The sequence below is a fragment of the Symphalangus syndactylus genome, chromosome 7 (assembly GCF_028878055.3).
Source record: "Symphalangus syndactylus isolate Jambi chromosome 7, NHGRI_mSymSyn1-v2.1_pri, whole genome shotgun sequence".
In the NCBI taxonomy this organism is placed as follows: Eukaryota; Metazoa; Chordata; class Mammalia; order Primates; family Hylobatidae; genus Symphalangus; species Symphalangus syndactylus.
In genome coordinates this window covers 85542807-85568283 of record NC_072429.2, presented here as the reverse complement: position 1 = coordinate 85568283, position 25477 = coordinate 85542807, and the positions used below count along the sequence as shown (strand labels likewise).

General features: G+C 39.5%; 1 protein-coding gene across 7 annotated transcripts in view; it reads right to left on the bottom strand.

The window, feature by feature from the left end:
* The window catches only part of CNBD1 (cyclic nucleotide binding domain containing 1), a 757690-nt gene that overhangs the window by 683604 nt on the left and 48609 nt on the right, over positions 1-25477 (bottom strand). For all 7 annotated transcript variants that reach the window (XM_055286700.2, XM_055286699.2, XM_055286698.2 and 4 more), the window contains exon 4: positions 4817-4975. In XM_055286700.2, coding sequence (XP_055142675.1) covers positions 4817-4975 — 159 coding nt within the window. The remainder of the gene's footprint in view (positions 1-4816; positions 4976-25477) is intronic.

Here is a 25477-nt window from a genome sequence, read left to right as displayed (position 1 = left end):
GGCTCTTGCATTTGTGTTTTCTTTCCCTAGAATGCAATGTCTCTCTTATTCCCTAGAATGCAATGTCTCTCTCTCTCTCTCTCTCTCTCTCTCTCTCTTCTCCTTCTCCTGTTTCATAAAATCTGACTTCTCTGATCATTTCCATCATTCTCTATCCCCTTATTCTGCATTAGCTTTTCTTCCTAGCACTTATCACTAACTGACAGAATACATGTGTTTAGTATCTCTTACATTAGAATGTAAGCTCCATGAGGGCAAAAATATTTTGTGTTCCCATAGTCCCAATACCAGGAATACTGACAGAAACATAGAGGAGTTCAAAAGTGTATGTTGGATTCATTAATTAATGGATGAAAAATAAAATAAGTCAAAATTATTTAGAAACTAAAATTCTAAGTCATGTTTCAGTTCCTAGATTTTAATATTACTTATTATCATTTCCCCCTTCTTCTGAAATATTTTCTTTCGAAATGCTGCCCCTTTGCCAATTGCATGTAAACTCAGTAAAACTGCCTGTCAAAGTGTACTTCTCCCTCAGCATTTATTCAAGCGTGGGTACAAAAATAAACTACAACAATCTGACTCCCTATCCCTGAAATTAAGCTGTGAGCCTAGTAACTCCCAAACGCAAGTAGTTATAGCTGATTGATTCCAGTGTTGTACCTTGAAGAGAATTCCAGAGTTGCCTTAGAGTTCATATCATCTGCAGCATCTAGTTGTTGTTCTTCTATTTTGAGAGCTATCTGATATTCTTCCATCAGTCCCCCTTTCCCTTTTTGTTTGTTGTGATTGTTTTAATGAACCAGAGTCAGTTTCTGTTGCTTATGATCCAAAATCCTAACTAATTCACACGATAAGCTTATATTCAATCTGATATGCCTTAAAATACAAAATTTTAAAAAGGGGCCTCCCAACTCTCTTTTTCTCACTCTGTCTCCTCTCTTCCTCCCACTGTCTGTTCAGTAATCCTCTGGTTGCTCAAATCTCTCCTTTATGGTGGCACCACCCCCATGATTTTAATGCCTCTCCCAATGATTTTAATGTTTCAAAATTATTTATTATTTTTCCCATCTATCAGTATTTACTCAGAGCTGCTGACATGAAGTGGAAGTTAAGATGTAATTAACATGATTAAGCTATACCACACCAAGTTATCAATAATTAACAGTATCTTAATCTTATCAGATATCTTTGCATTTTTTTTTTTTTTTTTTGAGATAGAGTCTTGCTCTGTCACCAGGCTGGAGTGCAGTGGCCCAATCTCAGCTCGCCTCCCGAGTTCAAGCAATTCTCCTGCCTCAGCCTCCCAAGTAGCTGGGACTACAGGCACATGCCACCACACCCAGCTAATTTTTGTATTTTTAATAGAGATAGAGTTTCACCAGGTTGGCCAGGATGGTTTACATCTCTTGACCTCATGATCCACCCTCCTTGGCTTCCCAAAGTGCTGAGATTACAGGTGTGAGCCACTGCACCCAGCCTGTATTTATCTAAAAAGCTACTGTGACTCAAAATGTTTTGTTGTTTTTTTTAAATTTTAGTCAGGATGACAAAGTGAAAAGTTTTAAAGTACAGAAGGTAACATTTTCAAAATTTCATTAGATCACATAACTTAAACAGCCCATCAATCTGATCATGGTTTAATTAGTCAGAGATAAACAAAAGGCCACAGACCTGACAACTTATCCATCAATAAATAGATTTTAATTGAATTACTTTAGTGTTGTGTTTACAAAGCATACAACCCCATTGCAAATGCAATCAACATCATAAATAGATTGATGATGTTACTAAATGTGACTAAGGGAACACCCAATCCCCTTTCCTTAAATGGAGTGGGGGCAGAATCTATGATTTGGGAATACTGCAAAAGCGATGGGATATATAGGCCTTTGATTAGGTTATATCACACTTCACCTAGGCAGAATAACAGGGAGAGAAACAGAGACTCTCCCTTGCTAGCTTTGAAAATTTAAGCTTTTGTGTTGTAAGAGAGCTTGAGAAAGTGCCACATGGCAAGGATCTAGGGAGTCTCTAGTACAAAGAGGAGCCCCCTGCTGAAAGTCATCATGAAAGTGGGGATGTCAGTCCTACAACCACAAGGAACTGAATCCTGCCAACAACCATTTGAGCTTGGAAGAGGATCCCATGCTCCAGAAATGGTCACAGCCCAGTGCATACTCTGATGATCCATGAGACACTGAGCAGAGGACCAGCTAAACCTCACCCTGAGAGATACTAAATATATGTTGTTGTAAGCCACTAAGTTTATGTTAATTACAGAACAAGAAGAAGCTAATACATTAGTGTCCCAAGGAGAAGAGGAGAGAAAAGGCATGTACTATAGAACAAACATAGTTTGTGGATTTAGTGCATACATTGATCTTTTACTTACTATTAACAGCTTGTCATAGCTACCTCAAAGCATTGATGTGAGGATTAAATCACAAATTTTTTATAGAGAGCTTAAGGCTTTCTGTTAATATTAAACATCTCATAAAAATGAATTTCCTTCTCATTTACTCTCCTACTGTAATTTGGTGGCTGTCACAGCCCGCCCATTGACAGCAGTGAGTTTTGCCATGTCAAAGTCCTGGCTGCCCAATTCTGAGCCACTGAAAGTGGGGACGTATAGTACTTCAGGATCTTCTCTACTCATCCATTTTCTCACACATGAGTGAGGAAGTGGGTTCTGGAAACTGACACTGACCCAAAATCTGTTGTCCTGGGTATTTGGAAACAGGCCATTAAATAGCATCCATGGAGGTCCACAAAAGAATGTAGCAAAGTAACTTGTCTATTATTCACTGTGCTTGGATAGCCTTCTACCATGGCTCCTGCTTTTCATGGTAGTCCACTGTTAAAAAGGTACTAGGCTTCTTACCCATTTGTAGTTTCCATCCTGACATTGACCTAGATTTACCTCCTGGTATTTTGACATTGCAGTGCAGAATCATAGCTGCTTGGAAGTCCCTGTTACTGACCTCCTGCATCTCAGATCAGAAACTTTGTTATCTGGAAACTGCTATCTCATTATAGTAAAAAAGATAGGAATTACCACTGCCATTAAAACTCTTATAGCCCAGCACAATCTGAAATCAGCAGAGTGATTCATGGGTTTCTGGAAACTAAAATTTTGGACTCTAATGCAATATTAATCAACATTAGAGTTTAATGGAATTAAAGTGATTGTAGCATAGTATACCTTAGATCACTTTCAGTGTTTTAGTGATTTTCCACCAGTTAAAGAATATTTTTAATGAATTTACTGAGCATATTCTAGTTGAATTTTCTAATTTTTTCAGCTTACAAGTTTAATTTTACTCTTCTATGACAGGTGGTTAAGATTTCCTTCTATAATTCCCTTGTACCTGCTTTACTAAAAAGTGATTAGTATTCATTGTTTCCTTTTTGTTATTATAAAAGTATAAAAATCTGACCATTCTCAAATTTTCTGGAAGCTCTAATCATATTTCCTCAAATTTGCAATCATAGTCATGTGTCACTTAACAACAGGGATACATTCTGAGAAATCTGTCATCATGCAATTTTGTCATTCTCTAAACATCACAGAGTACACTTAAACAAACCTAGATAGTGTAGTCTACTACACACCTATGCCAGCTGGTATAGCCTGTTGCTCCTAGGCTACAAATCTGTACAACATGTTACTGTACTGTATACTGTAGGCAGTTATACCACAATGGTATTTTTGTATCTAAACAAAGAAAAAGTTCATTCTTCAGAACATAAATGTCAAATTTTTAATTACTCATTCCCTGCTATTGATTTTTTTCTGAAAACATTCCTAGTCTTGACACTTTTGGTTTTGTTCCTGTTATCAATCTCAATTCCAGTATCACATATTCTAGATGAATTTCCTATTTTTTCAGCTTACAAGCTTAATTTTACTCTCCTATGACAGGTGGTTAGGATTTTCTTCTATAATTTTCATGGTACTCGTTTAACTTTAATTTTATTCACAAATCAAATACCATCTTTGGTAATCAGGCTGCACTGAGATTTAATCTTCTCCTCCACACCCCTCCTTTTCCAGGCAGTTGTGTCCCTATTAGAGCACAAAGTATCCTAGAAAATTAAAAGGAATGGGGCAGGGCACCGTGGCTCACACCTGTAATCCCAGGCCGAGGGAGGCCAAGGCAGGCAGATCACCTGAGGTCAGGAGTTCGAGACCACCCTGGCCAACATGGTGAAACCCCATCTTTACTAAAAATACAAAAATTAGCCAGGCATGGTGGCAGGTCCCTATAATCCCAGCTACTTGGGAGGCTGAGGCAGGAGAATCACTTGAACCCGGGAGGAGGAGGTTGCAGTGAACCGAGATCACGCCATTGAAGCAGAGGTTGCAGTGAGCCGAAATTGTGCCATTGCACTCCAGCCTGGGGCACAAGAGCAAGACTTAGTCTCAAAAAAAAAAAAAAAGTAATGTGTGGTAAGTTTATTTAAAGACTCCTGGATGAGGAAGACAGTTTGTGAAGAGCCTTCCGATAACCTAAGGACATCTTTAACAGAATTTGGAAATATCAGTAAATAATACGTATTTTGCTTGCAGTTTAATTTTAAAATAATGGGTCCCAAGTTTAGCATTATATCCATGATACACCACTGAAGACTGAATTCATGAAGATTGTATTTATATAGAAACAAAGTCTCCAGTGTGTCCATCTCTCCTGAATCAACCACAAGTGCTGTATCATAACTAAAGTACACTTATCCACAAACAATAAACTTTAAAAAATAAAGCCATTCAAAAGAATTACTCAACTAGAAGAAGGAATATATTTTAAATACTTACAATTTCTTTAAGATAGCTAGGAATTCTTCAAATTTCTCTGTGGCTCTTTTTGGTCTATATAAAATATGGCCACCGTGTGCTCTCTGAACATGGACAGCTATATTGTGAGAATCATCAGGTTGTTGATGTTGACTTTCCTCTTTGCCTTCATTGAGTTCCCTGAACAAGAAAATGTAGTATTTTATGCTGTTGTATACTGCACAAAAATTATTTACAGGGACTTTTACTATATTGCAGGAGTATAAATGCACTGTTTTGAGAAAAGTTGGCATTTTAAGAACATATTCTTTTTAAATGCATTAGAATGTTTCAATCACCATAGTACAGTTATATATGTCATTCTGTTAAATGTAGAACTTAGAATATGTGAAATATTTTCAATGTATAGAATTTGATTACATGTATTATAACTGTCCTGAGCAATTGAAACACCTTTCATAATATATTAGGCTTATGTAATTTAGGAAAATATTTCAAGTCAATGGCTAACATCCTTTATACTCACGCATTTGTTTTTCAGTGTTTTTTTAGTACCAAGGATACAATTATATTATTTAACTTTTATTTACCACTGGTAATCTATAAACATCTTGGAAGATAGCCATCATATCTTATACTTGTGCTATGGTATGTTATGCACCTAAGTCCCTAAGAGATGTACAAATAAATGACCATTTTCCATTCATATTTCTAGAATTAAGCATTTCTATTAAAAGGTCATTGAAAACTTATAGGCGAGAAATCCGACAAGTGCTGTCTGTGTTTAAGAAAAAAATAGTAAGGCAAGTTGCAGAAATGAATCTGGATTACATTTTGATAACAGACCTTTAATTATACACATAGGAAGATTAAAAATTAAATATATTATGTAGAATCATAACAGCAATACTAAATTATCACATTAACATATAACTTGTTGCATTCTTAAATGTGCTGGATACTCTGCTAACCATTTTATGCACATCATCCCATTAACACTAACCATGTGACATGGTTTGGCTGTGTCCCCACCCAAATCTCATCTTGAATTGTAGCTCCCATAATTCCCATGTATCACAAGAGGGACCTAGTGGGAGATAATGGAATCATGGGGGCAGATCTTTCCTGGACTGCTCTCATGATAGTAAGTCTCACAAGATCTGATGGTTTTATAAAGGAGAGTTCTCCTACACAAGCTCTCTATTTGCCTGCTCCCATGTAAGACATAACTTTGCTCATTTGCATTTGAACATGATTGTGAGGCCTCCCCAGCCATGTGGAACTGTGAGTCTATTAAACCTCTTTCCTTTATAAATTACCCAGTTTGGGGTATGTCTTTATTAGCAGTGTAAGAACAGATGAATACAGTAAATTGGTACCAGTAAAGTGTGGAAGTGACTTTGGAACTGGGTAACAGGCAGAGATTGCAACAGTTTGGAAGGCTCAGAAGACGGGAGGATGTGGGAAATTTTGTAACTTCCTAGAGACTTGTCGAATGCCTTTGACCAAAATGCTGATAGTGATATGGGCAAAAAAGTCTAGGCTGAGTTCGTCTAAGATGGAGATGAGGAACTTGTCAGAAACTTAAATAAAGGTGACTCTTGCTATGTTTTAGCAGAGACTGGTGCATTTTGCACCTGCCCTAGAGATCTGTGGCACTTTGAACTTGAGGGAGATGATTTAGGGTATCTAGCAGAAGAAATTTCTAAGATGCAAAGTGTTTAAGAGTGATTTGGGTGCCATTAGATGCATTGAGCTTTATGTATTCACAAAGATATGGTTTGGAATTGGAACTTATGTTTAAAAGGGAAGCAGAGCATAAAAGTTCAGAAAATTTGCAGCCTGAAAATGCAGTAGAAAAGAAAAACCTATTTTTTAAGGAGAAATTCAAGCTGGCTGCAGAAATTTGCATAAGCAACAAAGTGCCAAATGTTACTCTTCAAGACAATGGGGAAAATGTCTCCAGGCCATGTCAGAGATCTTCATGACAGCCCCCACCATCACAAGCCACAAGGCCTAGGAGGAAAAAATGGTTTCATGGGTCTCACCCAGAGCCTTACTGCTTTGTGCAGTCTCAGGACTTGGTGCCCTGTGTCCCAGCCATGGCCAAAAGGGGCCAACGTAGACGTCAGACCGTTGCTTCAGAGGGTGCAAGTTTACACATGGTGTTGAGCCTGCAAGTGCACAGAAGTCAAAAATTGAGGTTTGGGAACCTCTACCTAGATTCAGAGTCTCATAGGCAGAAGGGACCTGCCTTGTCTCAGATGAGACTTTTGACTGTGGACTTTTGAGTTAATGCTGAAATGAGTTAAGACTTTGGGGGACTGTTGGGAAGGTACAATTGGTTTTGAAATGGGAGGACATGAGATTTTGGAGGGGCCAGGGTCAGAATGATATGGTTTAGCTGTGTCCCCACCCAAATCCCATCTTGAATTGTAGCTCCTTAATTCCCACGTGTTGTGGGAGGAACCCAGTGGGAGGTAACTGAATCATGGGGAGAGGTCTTTCCCATGCTTTTCTCAGGATAGTAAGTCTCATGAGATCTGATGGTTTTATAAAGGACAGTTCCCCTACACAAGCTCTGTCTTTGCCTGCTGCCATGTAAGATATGATTTTGCCCCTCCTCCACCTTCTACCATGATTTCGAGGCCTACCCCAGCCATGTGGAACAGTTAGTCAACTAAAACTCTTTCCTTTATAAATTACTCAGTCTCAGGTATATCTTTATTAGCAGTATGAGAACAGATGAATACACAATACACCATGTGAGTAGGCAATATTATCCTCAATTTATAAAATAAGGAAATTGTAACTAAAAGAGTTTATATAAATTTTCTAAACTCTCACAGCTAGTAGAGCTGGAAAGACTTTTTTCATCCTTCTGCTTTTCACAATTACCTGTACCTTTGAATTTTTAATAAAACTTGATACTGGGTAAAATCTGATTCTTGTAAGTCTAATTTGGTAACCTAATTCTTTAGATTATTCTCAATCCCTATAGTTTTTTTTTTTTTTTTTTTTTTTTTTTGAGATGGAGTCTTGCTCTGTCACCCAGGCTGGAGTGCAGTGGTGTGATCTCAGCTCACTGCAGGCTCTGCCTCCTGGGTTCACACCATTCTCCTGCCTCAGCCTCCTGAGTAGCTGGGACTACAGGCGCCTACCACCACACCTGGCTAATTTTTTTTTTGTATTTTTAGTAGAGATGGGGTTTCACAGTGTTAGCCAGAATGGTCTTGTTCTCCTGACCTCGTGATCTACCCACCTCTGCCTCTCAAAGTGCTGGGATTACAGGTGTGAGCCACCGCGCCAGGCCTCAATCAGTATAGATTTTTTTCCAAACAAGTTCTACGTGTTCCATAAGATTTTTCCAAAATACATAACATTTGTATTATCATGTTACTTGTATATGTGTGATAATATTTCTGTACCTAATGTAATTAGGAGTTTTTAATTTTATAATTTGAATGATCACTGTGGTTGCATAGAAAAACTGTTTTTCCCTTTTTCTTTAGTAATAAGCTACATTACTTAGCTCTTCCTTTTCAGTTGGCTATCTTAAGGATTTTTCAGCTAGTAATAAAAAGAGGCACAGATTAGAGGCAACAAATTAGAAAGAAATATATTGCTTTAAATGCATTTTTTTTTTAGAAGAGATCTTTGTCACCCAAGATGGAGTGCAATGACATGATCTCAGCTCACTGCAACCTCTGCCTCCCAGTTCATGCAATCCTCCCACCTCACCCTCCCAAGTAGCGGGTATTACAGGTGCAAACCACCAATGCCCAGCTAATTTTTTTTTAAGAGATGGTTTTTACCATGTTGGCCAGGCTGGTCTCAAACTCCTGAGCTCAAAGTGATCCACTCCTGCCTCGACCTCCCAAAGTGCTAGGATTACAGGCGTGAGTCACTACGCTCAGCCCCAAATGCATGTTTTTTAAAAAAGAAAAGCTGATAATTCATGAGCTAAGATTCGATCTCAAAAAATGAGAAAAAAATACTTACTCAAAATAAGTATAAGGAAATATATAATAAAGGAGAAAAATTGTTAGAGTAATAAAACCAAAATTTAGTTATTTAGAAATCTAATAAACTTGTAAAAATAATGTCTAATAAATTTGGCAAAAAATTTTTGAGAACAAAAACAGAAAAGGCAGACATCAGAAATGGAAAAGGAGACTTCATCACAGATCCCACAGACAGAAAAAGATAGAAAGATTATATTATGAAAACTTCATGTCAATAAATTTGAAAATTTAGATGAACACTTACAAAACTCCAAATTACCAAACTGACACAAGTAGAAATATAAAATTTTAATTGTTCAAATATTTTAAAGAATACAACTAAGAAACTTCCTACAAAGAAAACTCCTTGCCAAAACGGTCCTATTGGTGAATTCTAACAAACTCTTAATAAATAAACCCAGCCGGGCATGTTGGCTCATGCCTGTAATCCCAGCACTTTGGGAGGCCGAGGCAGGTGGATTACGAGGTCAGGAGATCAAGACCATCCTAGCTAACTCAGTGAAATCCTGTCTCTACTAAAAAATACAAAAAAATTAGCCAGGCATGGTGGTGGGTGCCTGTAGTCCCAGCTACTTGGGAGGCTGAGGCAGGTGAATGGTGTGAACCCAGGAGGCGGAGCTTGCAGTGAGCTGAGATCATGCCACTGCACTCCAGCTTGGGCAACAAAGTGAGACTCTGTCTCCAAATAAATAAATAAACAAACCCAAATGCTTCCAGAAAAATACAAAAGTCATATGTAGTTTCCAGCAAGTTTTATGACGCCAGCCTAGCCTTTATATCAATAGCAGGTAAGGAAATTACCAGAAAGGAAGATTACAAGCCAGTATCACTGATTATAGATGCAAAATTTCTAAACAAAATATTTACACTAAATCCAAGGATAATTTTAAAAGATAACAAAGCCTAGGCTATTTGGGAATATATCAGGAATACTATTCCAGGATTGTTATTTAACCCATTAACAAAGTATGGGAGGAAAAAATAATGGGTATCTAAAAAAACACCTCATATGGTTCAATATCTATTTGTAATACAAACTGTTAGCAAACTAGAAATAGAAATGAAACTTAATATGACAAAATTATTTACACAAAATACATCAAATATTATACTGAGGGTGAAATTTTGAAAACTTTGCCCCTGGAATCAGAAACGTCATGGATATTGCTTTAATTGATTCAACATTCTAGTGAAGGTCCTAAGCATTAAAATTAAAATAACTACAAATGTAAGAATTGGAAAGGACAAGTAAAGCTGTTATTTTTTGCAGATGAGATGATCTTATACATGGAATATCCAAAAGAATCCACAGATATTATAACTGACAAAATTGGTATAAAAGTTCAATATACAAAAATCAGCCATACTTCTGTCGTTATGTTCCTTACATATGAGTGCACGAAGGCACTGATAGAAGAATCAGTTCCATAAATATGTAATTTAAAGCTGTTAAAAATATGAAAATTTATATGTGTTGTGAAAAACAATCATAGGTACCATTACAATATAAAAGTGGGGGACCTACTTTGCTTGCCAGGAAAAGATTTTACCTCTCAGGGATAGAAGGATTTAAGCTGAGACATAAAATAAAGAAAAGAAGCTAGACAAAGAATATTCCAGGGAGACGGTATCAGGCATTCTCCTGTAAAATAAACTTCTGTAGATACTAAATGTTTGTTTAAAAATGTTTTTATCCTGTCAAGTAGCCACTGTACAATATATGAATAGACTATGAATCTGTTCATGCATTTTGGCATAACATCCAATTATTTATGGATTAATTTTTATTCCAGGTAAATAATAGAGATACAGAAAATAATGTACACAATTGTATTGTTACACTACAGAACTAGTAATTAAAAAGGCAATTTTTCCTTTCTCTGATGTTGACATTTTAAGGTTTTTGGCATTGTTTATATTAATTATTAAACAAATAAAAAAGAATATTCATAATATATTGCAGGTTAAAGAGTAACAAAAATGAATCTTAATGTACCCACCCAGGTTTTTAAAAACAGAACCTTACCAGCTACTGTACAACTATTTCTCTAGGTGACATGTCCCTCATTCCAAAATAAGTAACCACTATCCTGAATTTTGTTTCTAGTATTCTCTTGGTTTTCATTACAGATTTATCAAAGATATATGTATTCATTTAAAAAGATTATTTTAGTTTTTTATATTTTAAACTTTATAGAAATGAAATGATTCTTACGGATTCTGTAACTTGCTTTTCTTGTTGTATTCAACATTGCGTACATGAGATTTAATGACTAATTCATTCATTTTACTGCTTTATGAGATTTCATTATATGTATGTACCATAAAGGCTTTGGGGGGAGTTTGTGTGTTTTGTTTTTTCATTTTTCTAGTCTGTAGGAAATTGGATTTTTGTTAAGTTTGTTTTTTGTTTTGTATACAAACTTGGCTACTATGACCAGTCTTATATAAGTAAGACTTCTCCAAGAGATGCCTAAGATTAAAAGGCTATTCCCGAAACTAGGATACGGAGAGCCTCAGAAATTATAGACTCCAAAATTGGGGGGGATATCCTTCTTATTTATATGATGAGAAGTGAGGACAAAAGGCATCACTCCTCCAACGCTGCAGATCCCTTCCCTCCCTCAGGGTATGGCCCTCCACTCCGACCTTTCTCCGTCCTCTTTGTGGTCTAAGAGGAAAGGCAAGGGTGCAGGTTTTCAAGAATGTGTCAGTAAGGGCCACTAAATACGACCTTCCTCCGTCCTCTTTGTGGTCTAGGAGGAAAACAAGTGTTTCCGCTGCTGCTTCGGTGAGTGCAACTATTCCGAATAGCAGGGTCCAGGGACCATTGCAGGTTATTGGGCAGGGATAAAAAAAAAAAAAAAAACAGAACAAAACCATAGGCGGTTTTTTCTTTCAGATGGGAAACACTCAGGCATCAAGAAGCTCACCCTTGAAATGAAACCACTGGGACCAATTTGACCCTCAAACCCTGAAAAAGAAGCTGCTTATTTTTTTTCTGCACTATGACCTGGCCCAAATATTCTCTCTCTGATGGAAAAAAATGGCCACCTAAGGGAAGTGTAAATTACAACTATCCTGCGGCTTGACCTTTTCTGTAAGAGGGAAGGCAAATGGAGTGAAATACCTTATGTCCAAGCTTTCCTTTCACTGAAGGATAATCCACAACTATGCAAAGTTTGCAACCTACATCCCACAGGAGGACCTCTCAGCTTACCTTCATACCCTAGCCTCCCTACAGCTCCCTTTCCTGTTAGTGATAAGCCTCCTCTAATCTCCCCCATCCAGAAGGAAACAAACAAAGAAATCTCCAAGGAACCAAAAAACCCCCTGGACTATCGGTTATGTCCCCTTCAAGCTGTAGGGGGAGGGGAATTTGGTCCAACATGGGTACGTGTCCCTTTCTCCCTCTCTGACTTAAAGCAGATCAAGGTAGACCTGGGGAAGTTTTCAGATAATCCTGATAGGGATATAGATGTCCTACAGCGTCTAGGGCAAACCTTCGACCTCACCTGGAGAGGTGTCATGCTATTATTAGATCAAACCCTGGCCTTTAATGAAAAGAATGCAGCTTTAGCTGCAGCCCGTGGGTTTGGAGATACCTGGTATCTTACTCAAGTAAATGATAGAATGACAGCCAAAGAAAGGGACAAATTCCCTACTAGTCAGCAAGCTGTCCCCAGTATGGATCCCCATTGGAACCTAGACTCAGATCATGGGGACTGGAGTCTCAAACATCTGTTGACCCGCGTTCTAGAAGGACTAAGGAGAATTAGGAAAAAGCCCATGAATTAGTCAATGATGTCCACCATAACTCAGGGAAAGGAAGAAAATCCTACCGCTTTCCTCAAGCAGCTGTGGGAGGCCTTAATAAAATATACTCCCCTGTCACCCGACTCCCTTGAGGGTCAGTTGATCCTAAAAGATAAGTTTATTACCCAATCAGCCGCAGATACCAGGAGAAAGCTCCAAAAGCTAGTCTTGGGCCCTGAACAAAATTTGGAGGCATTATTAAACCTGGCAACCTTGGTGTTCTATAATAGGGACCAAGAGGAAGGAACAGGCTGAAAAGGAAAAGCGAGATAAGAGAAAGGCCACAGCCTTAGTCACAGCCCTCAGACAAACAAATCTTTGTGGTTCAGAAAGGACAGAAAATGGAGTAGGCCCATCAGCCAGTAGGGCTTGTTATCAGTGTGGTTTGCAAGGACACTTTAAAAAAAATTCTGCAATGAGAAACAAGCCACCCCCTCGCTCATGTCCACTATGCCAAGGCAATCACTGGAAGGTGCACAGCCCAAGAGGACAAAGGTTCTCTGGGCCAGAAGCCCCCAACCAGATGATCCAACAACAGGACTGAGGGTCCCCAGGGCAAGAGCCAGCTCATGTCATCACCCTCACTGAGTCCTGGGTAAGTTTAACCATTGAGGGCCAGGAAATTGACTTCTTCCTGGACACTGGCGTGGCCTTCTCAATGTTAATCTTCTGCCCTGGATGTTGTCCTCAAGGTCCGTTACCATCTGAGGAATCCTGGGACAGCCTGTAACAAGGTATTTCTCCCACCTCCTCAGTTGTAAGGAGACTTTGCTCTTTTCACATGCCTTTCTTATTATGCCTGAAAGTCCCACACCCTTATTAGGGAGGGACATATTAGCCAAAGCTGGAGCTATTACCTACATGAATATGGGGAACAAGTTACCCATTTGTTGTCCCCTACTTGAGGAGGGAAACAACCCTCAAGTCTAGGACTTGAAAGAACAATTCAGAAGGGCAAAAAATGCCCACCCAGTCCAAATCAGACTAAAAGACCCCACCGCTTTTCCTTATCAAAGGCAATATCCCTTAAGGCCTGAAGCTCATACAGGATTACAGGATATTGTTAAACATTTAAAAGCTCAAGGCTTAGTAAGAAAATGCAGGAGTCCCTGCAACACCCCAATTCTAGGAGAAAAAAAACTGAACAGTCAGTGGAGACTAGTGCAAAATCATAGACTCATCAATGAGGCAGTAATTCTTGTATATCCAGCTGTAACCAACCCCTATAACCTGCTCTCTCAAATACCAGAGGAAGCAGAATGGTTCACTGTTCTGGATCTCAAGGATGCCTTCTTCTGCATTCCCCTGCACTCTGACTCCCAGTTTCTCTTTGCCTTTGGGATCCCTCAGACCACATATCCCAACTTACGTGGATGGTCTTGTCCCAAGGATTTAGGGATAGCCCTCATCTGTTTGGTCACACACTGGCCTAAGATCTAGGCCATTTCTCAAGTCCAGGCACTCTGGTCCTTCAGTATGTGGATGAATTACTTTTGGCTCCAGTTCAGAAGCCTCCTGCAAGCAGGCTACTTTAGATCTCTTGACCTTTCTAGCTAATCAAGGGTACAAGGCATCTAAATCAAAGGCCCAGCTCTGCCTACATCACATCAAATATCTAGGCCTAATCTTAGCCAGAGGACGCAGGGACCTCAGCAAAGAACAAATACAGCCTATACTGGCTTCTCCTTGCTGTAAGACATTAAAACAGTTGCGGGGGTTCTTTGGGATCACCGGCTTTTGCCAATTGTGGATCCCTGGATACAGCGAGATGGCCAGGCCACTCTATACTCTAATCAAGGAGACCCAGAGGGCAAATACTCATCTAGTAGAATGGGAACCAGAGGTCGAAACAGCCTTCAAAACCTTAAGGCAGGCCCTAGTACAAGCTCCAGCCTTAAGCCTTCCCACAGGACAAAACATCTCTTTATATGTCACAGAGAGAGCGGGAATAGCTCTTGGAGTCCTTACTCAGACTCGTGTGACAACCTCACAACCAGTTGCATACCTAAGTAAGGAAATTGATGTAGTGGCAAATGGCCTCTCTGTTTACAGACAGTTGCAGGAGTAGCCATCTTAGTATCAAAGGCTAACAAAATAATACAAGGAAAGGATCTCACTGTCTAGACTACTCATGATGTAAATGGCATACTAGTTGCCAAAGGAAATTTATGGCTATCAGACAACTGCCTGCTTAGATACCAAGCACTACTCCTTGAGGGACCGATGCTTCAAATTCGCACGTGTGCAGCCTTCAACCCTGCTATTTTTCTCCCAGAGGATGGGGAACCAATTGAGCAAGACTACCAACAAATTGTCGCCCAGATTTATGCTGCCGGAGAGAATCTTAGAAGTCCCTTTAGCTAATCCTGACCTTACCCTCTATACCAATGGAAGTTCATTTGTGGAGAATGGGATATGAAGGGCAGGTTATGCCATAGTTAGTGATGTAACAGTACTTGAAAGTAAGCCTCTTCCCCCAGGCACCAGTGCCCAGTTAGCAGAACTACTAGTGCTTACCTGAACCTTAGAACTGAGAAGAGAAAAAAGAATAAATTTGTCTACAGATAGCAAGTATGCTTCTCTAATCCTACATGCCCATGCTGCAATATGGAAAGAAAGGGAGTTCCTTACCTCTGAGGGAACCCCCATTAAATACTACAAAGAAATCATGGAGTTATTGCACGCAGTGCAAAAACCCAAAGAGGTGGCAGTCTTACACTGCCAAAGCCATCAAGAAGGTGAAGGAGAAAAGGCAGAAGAAAACCATCGGGCAGATGCTAATGCCAAAATTGCTGCCAGTCAGAACCTCCCATTAGAAATACCTATGGAAGGATCCTTGGTATGGAACAATCCTCTCCAAGAGATTAGGCCCCAGTATTCCCCAACTGAAACAGAATGGGGACTTTCACAGGGGGATAGTTTTCTCCCCTCAGGGTGGTTAACGACAGAAGAGGGAAAGGTACTCATACCCAAAGCCAGCCAGTGGAAAATACTTAAGACCCTCCACCAAACTTTTCATATGGGTATTGAGAACACTCATCAAATGGCCAAATCCCTATTTACAGGGCCAAATATCCTACAGATCATCTGACAAGTAGTCAAAGCCTGTGACGTGTGCCAAAAGAATAAACCCTTGGTCCATCATAAGTCCCCTCTAGGGGAACAAAAAATAGGGCACTATCCCGGAGACAACTGGCAATGAGGCTTCACCCATATGCCTAAGTCAAGGGGATTTTAATACTTGTTGGTCTGTGTTGATACCTTCACAAATTGGATAGAAGCCTACAAAGAGAAGGCTCAGGAAGTGGTTAAAGTCCTAATTCATGAAATAATTCCTAGATTTGGGCTTCCCCAAAGCTTACAAAGTGACAATGGTCTGGCTTTTAAAGTCATGGTAACTCAGGGAATTTCCAGGGTGCTAGGGATACAATATAACCTTCACTGTGCCTGGAGGCCACAATCCTCAGGGAAGGTCAAGAAGGCAAATGAAACACTCAAAAGGCACTTAAGGAAACTAACACAAGAAACTCATCTCCCATGTCCTATTCTCTTGCCCATGGCCTTGTTGAGAATCCGAAATTCTCTTCACAAAATGGGGGAAGTCCATATGAAATGCTGTATGGACAACTTTTCTCACAAATGACTTCCTACTTGATCAGGAAACAGCCAACTTGGTCAAGGATATAACTTCTTTGGCAAGATATCGACAAAACCTTAAAACCCTACCTGAAGGATGTCAGAGACAAGGGAACAGAGTTGTTCCAACCAGGAGATCTAGTGTTGGTCAAGTTCCTTCCCTCTACCTCCCCATCTATGGATTACTTGTGGGAAGGACCATACTCAGTAATCCTCTCTACTCCCACTGCAGTTAAGGTGGCAAGAATGGAATCTTGGATTCAGCACACCCAAGTTAAACTTTGGACACCCCCTGAGGAACCTGCGAGACCATCAGCTCAGGAGTCCCAAGATCAGCCAGACCAGCCTTGATACACCTGTGAATTATTGGAGGACTTACGTCTCCTACTTCAGAAGGAAATATCCCAGACTCAAAAGGCTCCTACAGCTTATCCTGAGGAAAAACCCCTTCCTACTTAAAAAAGATAAGTGAAAACCTATGTAATCTTTAATGCCTCTCCTTGCCCCTTTAATGGAATCCTTTTATTGTTTCATTACATTATTAAGCAGTATACTAACCACACTCTTTGCAGTAGGACTATATACTGTAGCTCCTGCCAGGACGAAAATCCTAATCACATCAACCTTTTTTACTGTCTTAACTTTCCAAGCCCCTTTATGCATCCACCACAACCTGTTACCAGGCCTGCCCCTGGGGCACCTACTATCCCATCAATGTAATTACACCCTACAACTTCAAGCCCCAGCTGATCATAGTAACTTCGGAGTCACATAAACAGGTCCATTCAAACTGATTGTCTCCTTCTCAGGGCCCCCCAAAATCATCACCTCCTCCCTGCTTAACAGTCTGGGTTTTGTAATGGCAAACATACTTCCTGCATGACCATTCACCCCTGGACCCCCTGCAGCAGTGCCTCCCCCACTAATGAATGCCTTCTTATCCCCTCTTTCAGTTACTCTCTTGAATGGTTCCTAGTAAATACAAAACGGTTTTTTCTTCAATGAGAAAATAGAATGCAGGGAGCCACTCAGTTTGCTTCCAACACCCCTTTCCAGCTGCTCACCGGAGCTACCTTGGCAAGTACTCTAGGAGTACAGGAAAATGAAAACAACAAACTCACACACCTTTTTAACATACACAACCAGTTCTGTCTACCCAGCCAAGGCATATTCTTATGTGGAACTTCAGCCCATATCTTCCTCCCCACCAACTGGACAGGCACCTGAACCTTAGTCTTCCTAAGTCCCAACATTGATATTGCCCTGGGAAATCAGACCCTATCAGTGCCCCTCAAAGCTCAAGTCTATCAGTAGAGGGCCATACAACTAATACCCCTACTTACACAGTTAGGAATGGCCACTGCTACAGGAGCCAGAATACCCAGTTTATCTACTTCATTATCCTACTACCACACACTCTCAAAGGATTTCTCAGTTTGTGGGAAATGACAGGGTCTGTCCTTACTCTGCAATCCCAGATGGACTCTTTGGCAGCGGTGACTCTCCAAGACTGCTGGGGCCTGGACCTCCTCACTGCTGAGAGGGGAGTACTCTGTACCTTCTTAGGGGAAGAGTGTTGTTTTTGCACCAACCAGTCAGGGATAATATGAGACCCACCTGGTGTTTACAGGAAAAGGCTTCTGAAATCAGACAATGCCTTTGAAACTCTGATACCAACCTCTGGAGTTGGGTGACATGGCTTCTCCCCTTTCTAGGTCCCGTGACAGCCATCTTGCTATTACTCCCCTTTAGGTCCTGTATTTTTAACCTCCTTGTCAAATTTGTTTCCCCCAGGATCAAGGCTGTCAAGCTACAGATGGTCTTACAAGTGGAACCCTAAATGAGCTCAACTCATAAGTTCTACTGAGGACACCTGGACCGACCCACTGGCCCTTTGACTGGTCTAAAGAGTTCCCCTCTGGAGGACACTACAACTGCAGGGCCCCTTCTTCACCCCTATCCAGCAGGAAGTAGCTACAGCAGTCATTGCCCAGTTCTCAACAGCAGTTGGGGTGTCCTCTTTAGAGGGGAGATTGAGAGGTGAGGCCAGCTGGACTTCCTGGGTCAAGTGGGGACTTGGAGAACTTTCCTGTCTTATGAGAGGATTGTAAAATGCACCAATCAGTGCTCTGTAAAACTCAGCAATCAGCGGGATTCTAAAAGTAGACAGTCACGGGGAGGATTGAAAAAAGCGTACTCTGATAGGACAGAAATGGAACATGAGAGGGGACAATAAGGGAATAAAAGCTGTCACCCCAGCCAGCAGCAGAAAACCACTCGGGTTCCTTCCACCCTGTGGAAGCTTTGTCCTTTCACTCTTCACAATAAACCTTGTTACTGCTCCCTCTTTGGGTCCCTGCGATCTTTAAGAGCTGTAACACTCACTGCAAAGTTCCATGGCTCCAATTCTTGAAGTCGGCGAGACTACGAACCCACCAGCAGGAACCAACTCCAGACACAGGATTACAGGCGCCCTCTACCACACCTGGCTAAAACTTTTTTTTTTTTTTTTTGTATTTTTTTTCAGTAGAGACGGTGTTTCACCATGTTAGCAAGGCTGGTTACAAACTCATGAGCTCGAGTGATTCACCCACCTTGGCCTCCCAAAGTGCATATATTCTTGTATTATAGCTCTTACAAACTTTGTTCCTTTATCAGTTCCCAAAATCTTTCTTTACTGCCTTTACCCCCAATCCCACCATCACATAGAGACAGGCACACACACACACTCTTTTGGTAAGCCCATATATATTTTACTGGGTAGTAATTAGTGCCAGAGTAATATACAGACTCTTAAGATGTTTGCTATAAGATTCTTCCATCATTTTTAAAAATAAAAACTGAAGTCAGCCTCACTCATAAAAATACTAATTAAATTCAGTCACACTAAGTACACTAAGTTAACTCCATCTGTTAAGCTTAGCTTAATTATCACTAGTACCAAATGAGGGAAATAACTATGGGTAAATTCTCACTCCAGGATATAAGTTGGCAAATTCCAGGGTTTGTCTTGTGCTAACCAAGAGTGCTGACTTTGTCCCAAACATATCCAAAGTTAAAATTGAGGAGTCCAAGGCAAGTTCCATCATAAACTCTTGACAGTCAATATTGGAATCCTGTCATCTCTTATAATATAAGAAAGAAAATTTAAAGTTAGAGAGAGGTAAGCAATATTTCCCTGGTTTCTTCTAAATTAATGTCTGTGCCAAACTCAAGGTCTTCTCTTTTCATTTCCAAAAATGCTATAGAAAAATATACAGCTAAAAATCAACAGTTGGACTTACATGTATTCTTTAGGCTAAAGTAGCAATACATTTTCCAGAATATATGACAAGCTATAGAAACATGCAAGAAAGTCAACTTGTTCAGAGATGATTATTATTATACAGATTTACTTCCTAAGTACAAATTCAAATTAAAGAAGCAAATTAAAGAGTTGGGATATCTTAAGACGAGCTTTAATATATAGCAATATATTAATAAGCATTTATAAAATAATTATCAAATATCATGTTCCATCTTCACTCATAGCCTAAATTCCTTCTATTTATAATTCAATTCAGAAACATTTGTTGAACTCCTAAGTCAGGCAAAAATATATTCATTGTCTTCACTGTCTCAGCTCCCAGGTATGAATCATTTCCATTTTCCACTTTAACCACTCTACTTTTTCCACCCACAGAACATTGCTGAATTAGTCACACACCTGGATAATTACAAATCTACATTATCTAATTTTAACGGATCTTTGATTTTGTTTAGCATTCCTAAATTAGCTATTTGTGGAGTTCCTACACCCTCATCTCGATGACTGTCGTCTAGCTCCTTTTTCAACCCCGTTTCCACATTCTGTAGACAACTTGCCTTGGCTCAAATGCTCTCTACCTACAATTATTACTAATTGTTGAGAAATAATGAGAAAACATCGTTCTAGCCATTCAAGTATATGGTCACTCAAGCAAGACTTACAGAAAATGTGGCCTGTGAATTTTCAGAATTTCTTTTTCCTTTCATTGTAAGCTTCTCAAGTAGATTTTAGTCCCATAGTGCTAAGTAATGAATGGGGCATCTAATTGGGAAAATAGAAGCTCGAATTTAAGGACATAGGGAGGTACATTTCCTGCCACCAATAGTAACACAACCTGAAACTTACAAACTTTGAACTATATCATTTTGAATTGAATTGAATGGAACTTACTACTTTTAAATCAAAGATGGGCTTTTCTCCCTTCATTGCATATGGTCATGCCAGCTGGGACTCGTTGGTCCCTTAGGGTCTTGATACGGTCCCATGGAAATCCATGAAAGTGTAAAGCTCTCCCTAAGATTTCAGCAGTTCCCCAGAAGATTCTGTTCTGATGTCTCCTGTCCTTCTATGATTCTTCTTTAAATGCTCTCTTTATTCTATGGCTTGTTTACCCAGAAATGAATCCAACTTTTCCTAATATTTTCTCAACAAAACTGAACTAAATGAAAGCAATCATGCAGAGCACTTGAAATTAGAACTTACCAAATACTGAGGATATCCTAAAGAGATGTTGCATTGACGCAGGAGAACAGGGTCTGGAGGCAGGGAATCCACGGCCAATTTGTGCTGACTTCTTAAAAGAGAAAACACCAAAGGCTGGGGGCGGGGAATCTGAGTCCAATTTGTGCTGACTTCCCAAAGCTGGGTCAAAAGGAAAACACCTGGGTCTAGGGGCAGGGATCCTAAGACCAATTAACACCAGCTTCCAAAAGTTAAACTAAAAGGAAAAACCGCTCTCCCCATGCCCGAGTAGCAAAGATCAAAGGCTACTCTCCCTACAACCCTCCCTTCTACCATATCTCAGATAGAAAGGGAAGGTGCCCTGGAATGGCTGTGGACCAAGCGGGGACCATCCCTTCATCTGCACAGGACTCCAATTCACCTCAGCCTTTAATTAGCCACAGACCAAGACCTTCATCGAGACAAGGATAACTGATAGGGACTTCAAAAGGAGTACTTCAAACTTAGAAAACTTTGTAACTGGGCCCTTGAGCCGCCTGCTTAGGTCCACTCCCACCCTGTGGAGTGCCTTCTCACTTTATTAAATCACTACCTTCGCTGTTTTGTTTCTATGTTTTGTTCCTTTGTTACCTTATTTGTGTGTTTTGTCCAATTCTTTGTTAAAAACGCCAAGGACCTGGAGAACTCCCTCTCAAGGCCCTCCTTCCGCTAACAGTATCGCATATTACAACGTACTTGAAATCCATTAATAGTTCTTTCTTTTTTTAAATGTCCTCACCCCCATGCCAGCATTGTAGTTTCTTCTTATTTAGTGCATACCTTTCTTTAATCATTTCCAGGTTCCTCTTGCTTCTTTCCTGTCCCCTTTTTCTCTGAATTTCTTCACTCCTGGTTGCTCCGTGACTCTAAATTAGAACATCTCTACCAGGCAGAGCAATTCACCCCTTCTCAACACCTATACCCAGATGCTTCAAACCAAAGCAATCAGGAAGGAAGCATAAAACAAAAGTACCTTCCTTTTAGCATAATCTACCATTACTCAGTGGCAGTTATCATCATAAGTGGATTTTTTTTAACTCAGACTTGAAACTTTCTTGTAACTTTCTAATTTACTGCAAGCAAATCTTATGCGTGTAGACAATTTGTACAAATTGTCATCACTTGGCTACAATAATGCCCCAAGCCATCCAGGTTTTCCTTTTTATGTCATGGTAGCGGGGTTAATTTGGGGTACAAAGGACAAGACCAAAGCATGGCAGAGACAATGTTAGATTTCTATTAATATAAACTTTTTTCTTCCTTCATAAAACTTCCAAAAGGTCCAAATATTGCTCCTATGACCTGGCATGTCCACTTCTCCCTCGCCTTGCCTTTTTTACTTCTTTCTTTTTTCTCTTTCTCTTCCTTTCTTCCTTTTTGTCTCCTCTCCCACCTCAAGCCGTCACTCCCATCTTGACACCCATGGGGGAGATCATTTAAAGGTTTTGAAAAAACTTTTTTCAACAAGTTTCTGGTGACAACTACCAACGTGGGCAATTAGAGTATCAGCTGAGGTGGCTTTGACAGCACTTAGATAATCAACAATGTGAAGAATTATCAGATGTGGTTCTCTTTGCCTCAGGTAATCTTTCTCTTCTTCTGGACAACTCTTATCCTTCAACTTCAACATTCCTTCCTCAAGAAAGCCTCCTCTGCTTCTCTGATCTTCCAGTACACCATCTGCCCTCAATGTAAGCAATCTCAATGCAACTGCCCGTGCCCTGAAGTCTTCCTCTGACACCCCCTACACTGCTCTTACCACCTCTTACTCAGACCCCGTCAGCACCACCAAGCTCTGAGCACAGAGGCCCTCTCTGACTTGCACTTAGCACACAGTTGGTGCTCAGTATATATATTGTCTTACTGAATAAACAAATGACAAGTTATTTGACATAGTTTTGCTGAATCCCCACCCAAATCTCATCTTGAATTGTAGCTCCCATAATTCCCATGTGTTGTAGGAGAGACCTGGTGGGAGATAATTGAATCATGGGGGTAGTTTCCCCCATACTGTTCTTGTGGTAGTGAATAAGTGTTAGGAGATCTGATGGTTTTATAAAGCATTTCCCCTTTTACTTTGCTCTCATTCTCTCTTGCCTCCAACAATGTAAGATGTCCCTTGATCTTCCGCCATGATCATGAGGCCTCCTCAGCCATGTGGAACTGTGAGTCAATGAAAACTCTTTGCTTTAAAAATTACTCAGTCTCAGCTGTGTCTTTATTAGCAGTGTGAGAACAGACTAATACAGTATTATTGTGAGGTTTCTTTTCAGTTAGTGTTTTTTTTTTTATTTTTTAGAATAAATTGGTAAGACAGTAACTATAGGGCTGACTTAAAAAAAAACACACAAGGAGCATCTCATTCAACAGACCTTGGAATTCAGAGAAAATGTGGGTTTTATAGTCGTAACAAGAATAATTTCATTTATTCTAATGTTAGATACATATTTTCAAATAGCCTATGGTTCAAACATGTATTATTTATCCTGAGGCCAGATCCACACTAGCATGAAATAAGTACACTTAGATGTAGCTGTATCATATGGGTAATTTCAGCTATGCTAGAGAAAGAAATTAAGTTCAAAAGCTCAAAAGGAACTCACAAGTTCAAAATGCAATTTTGCAGAGATTTTTTTTTAAGTCTATCAGAATCCATTTGCTCTAGGTTTTCAGTTGCTTCATCTCCAAATATTCATCTTTACTTTTGAAAATTTTCTGCTCTCACACATTTAAAGAGAATTTATAATCCATCTAGACTATGCGTACACTATACCAATGATTGTCTTAAAATGTGTTTGGGAAAAAAGATGAGTATTACAGAGAAGCCCTTCATCATTTTAACCCAGATCAAAGCTACATGTTTACCGCTTTTAGATATAGAAGTAAAATTCTCAGTAAAATTCTTTAATTCGAGCAGTTGGGATGTCCTAGCCTCTTTAGAATCTAAAATCCAAACTTACGTAGCAATTTTTTGCCTAAAACGTACTTTGACAGCTTTTGGTGTGACTGGCAATTTGGGTGACTGAGCGTACAGACTTCTGAGCCCATGAGAAACATTCCCAACAGACTTCCTTGGGTCAGGCTGCCTTTGGTACATTACAGAGTAGCCAGTGGAGTCCTGGGGCTAGTGGGAGAGGGAGCATACAATATGTACATTGCCAAAATTCTTTTGTTCTCCTCTGTTCAAATTATTAAGTTCTGTGTTGGTGGTATAGTGGTGACCATAACTGCCTTCCAAATTATTCTAAGTTATATAACACAAACTAAGAGAAAATGATTTTACAAAATACTACCATTACCTGGTTCAGTTATAAGCCTGGAAACTCCTAAACTTCGCAATCTACCTCTTGCTCTCTTTTTCTTATCTGATTTAGTACCTAATTAAAATGGAACTTTTTGAGATAATAGATACTGGCTGGACTTCATTAAAAGATCCTAAATTAAAATATACCAAAAAAATTCCAAACAGGCAAGCTATGCACATTAAGTGAACATGTGATTGGTTGCTAAATTTAATAAATCAAGTATATTATGACCAAAGATCATACACAGCTTTGTAGTTTATCTCACTGAAATAAGCCCTTAGATGAATGAATTAATGCTTTAAAATGTGGGCTAAAATCTCCCAGTAGAAACTTTTCCCAATAGAAAAGTTACAGTTTAGTGACCTTTTTTTTCACATTCTGAAAGAAAAAGAAACATATCAAATAGTAAGCTTGCTGTTCAAATTGTGGTCCATGAACCACCATCATTAGCATAAGCTGGTAGCTTGTTAGAAACCCAGAATCTCAGGCCACACTCAAGATCCTCTGAATTGGAATCTGCATTTTAATAAGCTCCCCAGGAGACCTGTGCACATATTAAAGTTTGAAAAGCACTAATCTGAAGTTTATTGAAAGTCACTTTGACAGCAAAGTCAGCTTTCTGTCATTGACTGCCTGGTAATTCTACCTCTAAATAGTTAATAATTACCTTTTAATAATAAATTCCCATTGTTATTAAACAAGCAGGAGGCCACTAGCCTGAGGCTGTCTCAGTACTTTGGGTTCCTAATCAACAAACCACAACTTAACTTAGTGTGTAAACAAACAGAAACCTAACTCAAGAGTATACGTTTTGTAACAAACAGCTGGATTTTAGCCAATCACAAACAGCAAAGCTTCAGCCAATCACAGGCAGTCAACTGATTGAATCGTGCTCAAATAAAGCAGATGTTTTATCACACCATTTGCAAATAAGGCAGATACCTTACTGGTCAATCAGGTAATTTCTACACTTTGCTCCCTTGTTTGGCCTATAAGAACTCACTGCTCACATGGCTGGTTGGAGCTCTCCAAACCTCTTCCAGTTTTGAGTACTGCCTGATTCATGAATCATTCTTGGCTCAAATAAACTGTTACATATTTGATTTGTCTAAAGATTTCCTCTTAACACCAAAAGGAGTGTGTATTCCACTATCATCCACAGTATGTATTTCTGGATCCCAATATGAATGAATCCCATGTGTATTTCTTTGTTTACATAGTTTTGTCTTCTATAGTCAGGGTTAACTGCTGAGGGCATGAGAGGACTGTTTATTTTTCAGTCTTGTTGATACATGACATTTCATTTTTATAGGGGCAAAATTAAAGTTCCAATTGCCTTTCTCTTTATTTTTTTTTTTAAAAGCATGATATT